Genomic DNA, 8,613 nt, shown 5'->3' with positions numbered 1-8,613 from the left:
TTTGTTGTGTTAGTATGTTACTATTTATAGTTCATTTAATATATTTTGAATGATGTAACCTGTAGAACTCAACGTTTTTCACGTTCATTGACAATATTTCTGAAGCTAAATTATGCCCTCTCAAGTCTCAAGGAATATCTTAATTAACAAGAAGAAAGAGTGATAGAGTGAAAAAAAGATAACGGAGAGAGTACCTAATGCAAGTATGGAATACATCAAATATATCTTGGTGTGAAAAACTACACGTCCCTCTCTACTTTTATACTTTTAGTTGTTCTATATATCTTGGTGCATGTGTTAATTAGTTATATCGGTGCTGATTACGCGATTAGTTTCCAGGATTATTACATGGAGTGATCAGTGATGTTGTTTAGAAAGGGGGCAAACTTTGTACTCCGTCTCCAATTTTCTGCAATTAGATCTATTCTTTTCATAATATATGCTCTGCTGTTGAAAAAAAAATTAAACAAATCTTATTCCTAATTAGCAATGCACTCTAATGTGTACTAGGAATATGTTTAGCAAAAAGAAAGTGAGAGGAAGAAAAAAAGATAAAGCTGAGACTAATTAATGCACGTATCGAATATAATAATTAGCCCTATATGCACTATATATAAACCATGAAGAAGCTCATCAACATGCCACACACACACCTCTTCTCCATTCAAATGGCAAGCCCATCAAACCCTTCTTCATTTTCTTCTTCATCGTCAGCACCACAAAATCAAGACTCGCATGCATTCATTGCGAATGTTTCTAACTTCGTTTCTGTGAAGCTTTCCAGTGAACGAAACTACCATCTATGGGAGAAGCAGATGGGGTGCCTCCTGAAGAGTTACAATCTCCATGGCATTGTATGTGATCCAATTACCCCAGACTTCAATACGCGATCTAACAGTCTGGTAAAGGGTTGGATTTTCAGTACGATTAGTGAAGAGCTCCTTAACACTGTTTTTAATCTTGAATCAGCTAAAGACGTTTGGGACAAACTAAAATCCATCTATGATCCAACTATAACGCATTCTACAAAAGGTACGCTCATTCGCTAGCTGCTTATTCTAAACTCACTTAATATTGAAACATTTTAACTGTCAACACCTGCTTAATATACATGAACGTGCAGTTTTATGTCTTCATTTGACCATTAATATTATATAGCCTGTTTCACATATGCGTAAACTTTTAAAATTACAAGTTCGACATCATGAACAGTTTGGTGCACATTTAATTGCAGCATAAACACACTATTACATAAAGCTTCTATAACTTGCTGTTCAGAAACACAAAGCCTTAACTAGGAACAGTTCTTTTTTTTATTTACGAACAAGATCTGTACTTTTACCAGATAAAAAAAAAAAAAAAGTTCTTAAGATCTCTATACTACAAATTAATATACACATACAACCGATCAAAACTTCTTGAGCACCAGGCTGACCTCTCGGTCAATTTGATAATGGAATTTCAGCCCTGGTCATAAGAGAAATTAAATATCTTTCGGTATTTTTTCGTACTTATCCTTCTACAAATATTAATTGTGTTACGTAAATGTATTAAAGTACTATTATTTTTATTAAATGCCACACATGTTCTACAACAACATTTATATAAAATCCACATATATGATAGATTTGTTCACAGATATTTCATCAAAATCACAAATTCGGTCGTTATATTCATGTTTTATGCATCATATTTAAGGTTACACCAAAATATTCCAATGTAGTTATCATGCAATCATATTTCAGGCTCATATGTACATGCATGTTATTTTATTTAGACAAAACTGCAAAAATGGTCCATATGGTATGCATTTTTTGAGGGTTTTAGTCGAAGCCCTGGTTTTTTGGATTCGTGGTTCTTCTGGCAATGTTTATACGTAATTTTGGTCCCTCGTAAAATTAAAATGACTATAATGCCCTTTTGATATATTTTTTTATGTTTTTTCTATTTAATTTAAATGAAAAAGAAAATAAATAATTAATGCGGGCCCACATTTATCTCTCTCTCTCTCTCTCTCTCTCTCATCCTATCGTCTTCCTCCTTTCGACTCAAATTTCTTCCTGGAAATTAAAACACACACACACACAACGCTTTACAGGAACCTACATACATACCTGCAACTCGAAATATACACACAAAAAACAGACTAAAGTTTTAAAACCTCAACAGTTACAACAAATCAACAAACCAATACCAAAATTATTTAAAAACATTATCGGAGTTAGGGTGAAACCCATTTTTGATATGTCATACATCTTTCAAACACACTCAGAAATAACTAAACAACTTACAAACACACTCATAAATAACTGAATGGCGAGGGGACAAGAGATAACATGAAGATCTGGGTTTCAGGTGTTGCTTGATAATTTTGGTTGTGATTTTAGCATTGTGTGTATCTGGTTCAGCTCTTTATTGAGAGCTCAAAACGGTTTTCTGGGTTAACACTTTAACAAACACACACACACCCCTTTCTCCTCTTGCAAACACCAAAACAACAACAAAATAAAAGCTTCCGTGTCTCGTTCGTATACCTCAGTCTCACCTTGATCTTGAAATTTAGAAGCGATGTTATAAACAGTATCCAAGTAGAGATCATCGCACAACGACCAAGAACAACTAGAAACAATAGTCTCTTTCATCTTATCATCATTAACAGTGCTAGAATAGAAAGGATTTGATTGAGACTAACCTACCTGAAACAATTTTGTTTCCTGAAAGTTTTTGTCGGGACCTAGTTCACGATCCAAGCCGAAATCGGAATTCTCAAGGAGGACACCAGAGTGCAAGAGGCAGGAAGACGACAAGCTTGTGCAGTGACCGCGACCTCCTAGAAGAGAGTCCAGTTAAGTGACATAGACGTCCGATGGGAGAAGACTGAAGACGGCGTCGAGGATCATTTGATGAAATTTTTTCTACCAAAAAATCTTGCGAAAACACATCGAATTTCTTATCAAACCACTAGTAAAACATATCAATTTCTTGTTTGATTCGTTTACTCTGGATGAACGAACTAGAAGAAGAAGCGTTAGGTTGGAACTCTCAAGTCTAGGGCTAAAGGTAAATTTGACGATCTGAAATCTGAATTAAGGATTTGAGAGAGAGAGAGAGAGAGAGAGAGAGAGAGAGAGAGAGAGAGAGAGAGAGAGAGAGAGAGAGAGAGAGAGAGAGAGAGAGAGAGAGAGAGAGAGAGAGAGGGCCCCTTGTTTTTTTAATTATCAAAATAAATAAATAATTATTAGATTTAAAAAGAAATGAAAGAAAAATGGAAAATAAATACTCAAGGGTATTACAGTCATTTCACTATTCAGAGGGACTAAAAGCGCAACGAAACTAGCTCAAAAGGACCACTAATCCAAAAAAGTCAGAGTTTGGACGAAAACCCCAAAAAAATGCATACCACAGGAACCATTTTTGTAATTTTGTCTTTTATTTATTTCTTATCATTAGTTAAAATTCGTAATTTGAATAAACTTTAGTAAGGATCAATGTTTAAGAAAGGTTATTATATATGGTTTACATATATACATATATAGTGGACATGTAATTGAGATTTAAAAAGGGCACGTCAAATGAAACTAGAAGGGAATTAACGGAAATAAAAGACATATATAAATAAAGTTTGAAATCCAATGAATAAAAGAAGGAATCGATATGTTTTTAGCAGAAACAAAGACTGAAACGAATCAAGATGAAAGCGCAGTTCCAAAAGATCCACTAACACTATATGGCGAAATTGTGATTAAATCGGACGAAGAAATCAAAAGCTTATTAAGGTATAAAAAGAAGGTAAGGGCGGCAATAGGGGGGCTATTCATAGAAAGAAAACCTAAAGTCGAAATGACAGAAGAAGAAAAGACGAAACGCAACAAGAAGTTGTCTAGTGCTATTGTTGAAGGGAGATGGGATGACGTAGAATCCATGATAAATGAAGACGAAGATGTAATCACAGAGGCAATCGACAGTGATGGCAACAGCATACTTCATATAGTAGTTGGGATAGGTCACAATTCTTTTGTGAGTGAGATGTTATCGAAAATCAAAGATATAAAATTACGTGAAATGAGAAATAAAAATGGAAGCACAGCCCTTCACATTGCTGCAATTGTCGGAAACACAGAAGGAGCAAAGCTCTTGATTAAAAGAAAGAAAAATTTGTTGGCAACAGAAGACAATAAACATGAAACACCTTTGCATAAAGCTTTTGAAAATATGCATCTGGATACCGTTGAATACTTGTTGAAAGCTGCCGACGAAGTTGGAAGAACCGACAACATCCCTCAACCTATTGATGTAAAAAAAGGCTCCAAACTTCTTGCTAATGCTGTTTCTGCAAAACAGTTTGGTGTGTAGCTAGCTAGCCAAAAAAAATCTATATCACATTCACATAGATAAGACTTGCTGATTAATTTTCAACATGCATGCCTGCAGATTTAGCAAAGGAGTTAATTCAAAAGTATCCTCAATTTGCTGTGGAAGGCGATGAGGTACTGATGGCAATAGCTAAAACCTTTCCGACTGGGCTAGACCATTGGCAAATACTTATATATCCAAGTAAGTTTTTGATGTTTATATATATATATATATATATATATATATATATATATATATATATATATATATATATATATATATATATATATATATATATATATATATATATATATATATATATATATATATATATATATATATATATATATATATATATATATAGTTTTTTTTTGTTATTCGTTTTTAATTATGTTTCCGGTAGCAGCTTTAATTCATTCTAATTAAAGATCGGATGCATGCATGCATGTTTCATGTATGATTGGATATGTTTTTTCTGTTTCAGTTCCGAATCATATTTTTGAATGGATGGTCGACAGAGCGAGGATAGTGTTTTATGAATTAGTAAGATTCCACAAAATCCCAATTATGAAAATCATAGAGGATGTACCTAGCAAGAAGATTTTGAGTATTTTGAAAGTGGTACAATTCACCGTTATAAAGGGTGAGTTATCAATTGACAACCAACGACTATATAGAACTCGAGAATTATATATATATATATATATATATATATATATATATATATATATATATATATATATATATATATATATATATATATATATATATATATATATATATATATATATATATATCGTATTACTCTAAGAATAGTTTGTGTTTTTGCAGTTCCATTATATATGCTATCTTGGATCTATTGCTTGATAGTTCTCCTCTTCATACCGATGGTTTATTTTCCGCTCTTTATGTTTTATTTTTCTATGTGGACGATTTTAAAAACACAATGTAAGAGCGTATATATGAAGTTAATCCACTTATATAATTTATACAACAAATTTGATATTTTTTTACCTTTTTTCCATGCATATACAGTTAAATATATTGCCAATATCGAGAAGAAACACAGGGAACCCGAAGAAGCAAAAGAAATTTTAAAATTGGTATGTGATGAAATCGACAAGTTAAAGACCACTGATAAACCTCATGATCCTCGATATTACAAAAGACCAGTTCATGAAGCAGCACGTCAAGATGCTTATGAGGTTGTTGACGAGATTTTAATGAGATGCCCCGAAGCAATTCGGTATAAAGATAAAAGTGGGTATGACATCGTACAGTTAGCAGTAATGCACCGTTCAGAAAATATCTACGAGCTTATCAATATCCTTGGGGAGCGTAGGAATGTTTATAGAACTATCGAAGACTCTTCACAAAACAATATGTTACACTTGGTTGGAAGATTAGCTCCCACTCATAAACTAAAGCTTAGAACTGGTGCAGCACTACAACTACAAAGAGAGCTTCAATGGCATGAGGTATGGATTGTAGGACTGGAATTATATATTGTTGTGTTGGAATTAATGTACATAATTTTGTTTCTTTTGTATAGCTTATCATAGTTGAGGGACTAGTTTGTAAATATATTCAGATTAGTTAGCTGGTAGATAAGTCGGTTAGATCTGTAATGTATATACAGAAAAGTTGTTTTCATTGTAATTATTAATTGAAAACAGAATTCTTTACTAATTCTCTCGTTCAACATAATTCTCTCGTTCAACATGGTATCAGAGCGGTTCGTGATCTTGATTTTTTTTTTTTGCATTCTATTTGATTTTCATCAATTCATGATTCTTCTTCATTTTTGTTTCTCGTTTTGATTGCTTCAATCATGTCTGAAAATAGAAGTGATCCGATTTCTTCGAATTCTCAATCATCTTCTTCATCTATCATTGAAGTTTCTAATCCTCTGTTTTTAGCTTCATCTGATAATCCGAGCACTATTTTAGTTTCAAAAGTTTTTGATGGAACTGGTTTTGCCTCATGGAAAAGATCCATGACTCTAGCTTTATCTGCTAAAAATAAGATTGGTTTTGTCGATGGAACTATTCAAAAACCAGATGAGAATTCAAATCAATTTGAAACCTGGAATCGAGTCAACTCTATGGTTATCAGCTGGTTGTTGAATTCTCTCTCAAAAGACATTGCTGAAAGCGTTTTGTTTTTACAAACTGCTTGTGATATTTGGAATGAAATCAATCAGCGTTATCAACAAGCAAATGGTGCGTTGGTCTATCAAATTCAGAAGAAGCTGTTCTCAACTACTCAAGGATCTGAAGATTTTTCATCATATTTTACAAAAATGAAGAAGATATGGGATGAGTTGAACATGATTCAAGAAGTTCCGGCTTGCACATGTGGTTCTACAGCCAAGATCAAGAAGTATATTGAAGAACAAAGACTTATTCAATTACTTATGGGATTAAACGAATCTTATAAGTCAACTCGTGGTCAGATCTTGATGATGAATCCTCTTCCTAGCATTGCTACGGTACATTCTTTGTTAATTCATGAAGAGAGACAACGTGATATCAATTCAATCCCTAACATAATTGCTGATTCAATGGCAATGAATGTTAATCATCAAACTTCAAATTCAAACAATTCTTTCAATAAGAAGAATTTGCAGTGCACTCATTGCAAGAAATCTGGTCATGTCAAAGCAACATGCTACAGGATCAATGGCTTTCCATCCGATTTTAAATTTACCAAATCTAAGAGACAAGATTCTACTGTTCAGAATGTTATTGACAATTCTACCCCTGGTGGAGGATCTAGTAGTGTAGATAAAGCTTCTATTGAAAATTCTACAATTTCTACTCAGCAGTATCAACAATTGATGCAGCTCATGAGTAATCTCAGCAACAATTTCAACAAATCTGTCAATTCTGTGATAACTAATGGTGCTATGGATAGTTCAGGTAAATTTCTTGATTCAAAGGGAAAGCATATATCATATGTATTCAATGTTGTTCGTCACAATAAACAACAAACTTCTTGGATCATTGACTCAGGGGCTACTGATCATATTTGTTGTGATCAAAATCTCTTTTCTTCAATTCATACATTCAGTCATTCTCATTCTCTCAGTTTACCTAATGGTCAATCCATTAATGTCACCCAATATGGGAAAGTTCCTATTCATGAGAATATTATTCTTAATGATGTTCTATATGTTCCTCAATTCAAAAATAATCTCATATCAGTCACTAAGGTCACATCTCAGTTGAAAGTCTGGATTCTTTTCACTGATGAATTTTGTGCCATGCAGGCCCCTTCGTCGAAGAGTAATTTGATCATTGGAAAAAGAGTTAATGATCTCTACATTCGTGATTACAAGTTTCTCAAACAACCATCAACATTTCATTCTTGCCTTTCTTGTAATAAAAGCAATGCTCTAAATCTTTGGCACAATAGATTAGGGCATTTGCCATTCAATAAGTTGAAACTTTTGTCTCTTGTTTCAAATGAATGTAGTTCTTTCTTTGATTCTTGTAAAATTTGTTCTCAAGCAAGGCAACATTCTATGTCTTTTTCAAATAGTGAAACTGTCTCTAATCACCCATTTGATCTTGTTCATATTGATATTTGGGGGCCCTACAAAGTTCCTACATATAATGGTCATAAGTATTTCTTGACCATTGTAGATGATCATTCCAGATGTACTTGGGTACATTTACTCAAAAATAAAAGTGGTGCTTTTAGTATTATCAAAGCTTTTGTTACATATGTCAAAGTTCATTTCAAGACTGAAATCAAAACAATAAGGACTGATAATGCTTTTGAGTTGGGATCCAGTCAAGAAGGAGCATTATATTTTCAATCTGTTGGTATTTCTCATCAGAAATCATGTCCTTACAAGCCCCAACAAAATGGGATAGTTGAAAGAAAACACAAGCATTTATTAGAGATTTCACGAGCTTTATTTTTTCAATCTGGACTTGGCAAATCATATTGGGGTGATTGTGTTCTCACTGCTGCATACATTATTAATAGAACACCTCTTAAAGTGATCAACAACTCAAGTCCTTATGAAGTTCTTTTCAATCAAAAGCCCAATTATAACAATTTAAAAACATTTGGATGTTTGTGTTATGTGGGCACGCATTCACACAACAGAGATAAATTCATGCCACGATCCATGTTTTGTGTTTTTCTTGGATATCCTTTTGGACAAAAAGGGTATAAAGTTCTTGATTTACAAACAAAAGCCATTTCCGTTTCAAGAGATGTGAAGTTTATTGAAGATGTTTTTCCCCT

General features: G+C 33.2%; 2 protein-coding genes across 2 annotated transcripts; both read left to right on the top strand.

Annotated features, from left to right (window-relative positions):
• Positions 1-3,654: 3,654 nt before the first annotated feature.
• LOC111889279 (uncharacterized) lies at positions 3,655-5,953 on the top strand. Its single transcript, XM_023885415.1, has 4 exons — positions 3,655-4,345; positions 4,432-4,554; positions 5,389-5,831; positions 5,906-5,953. The coding sequence occupies exons 1-4, from the start codon at positions 3,655-3,657 to the stop codon at positions 5,951-5,953; spliced, it is 1,305 nt and encodes a 434-aa protein (XP_023741183.1).
• Positions 5,954-6,179: 226 nt separating this feature from the next.
• On the top strand, positions 6,180-7,900 carry LOC128127118 (uncharacterized). The gene is made up of 2 exons (XM_052765486.1): positions 6,180-7,274; positions 7,625-7,900. The coding sequence occupies exons 1-2, from the start codon at positions 6,185-6,187 to the stop codon at positions 7,642-7,644; spliced, it is 1,110 nt and encodes a 369-aa protein (XP_052621446.1). The 5' UTR covers positions 6,180-6,184; the 3' UTR covers positions 7,645-7,900.
• The last annotated feature ends 713 nt before the right edge of the window (positions 7,901-8,613 follow it).

Source organism: Lactuca sativa, chromosome 7, assembly GCF_002870075.4.
Source record: "Lactuca sativa cultivar Salinas chromosome 7, Lsat_Salinas_v11, whole genome shotgun sequence".
NCBI classification, from domain to species: Eukaryota; Viridiplantae; Streptophyta; class Magnoliopsida; order Asterales; family Asteraceae; genus Lactuca; species Lactuca sativa.
The sequence above is the reverse complement of the archived record's forward strand: the minus strand, read 5'-3'. Positions and strand labels throughout refer to the sequence as shown.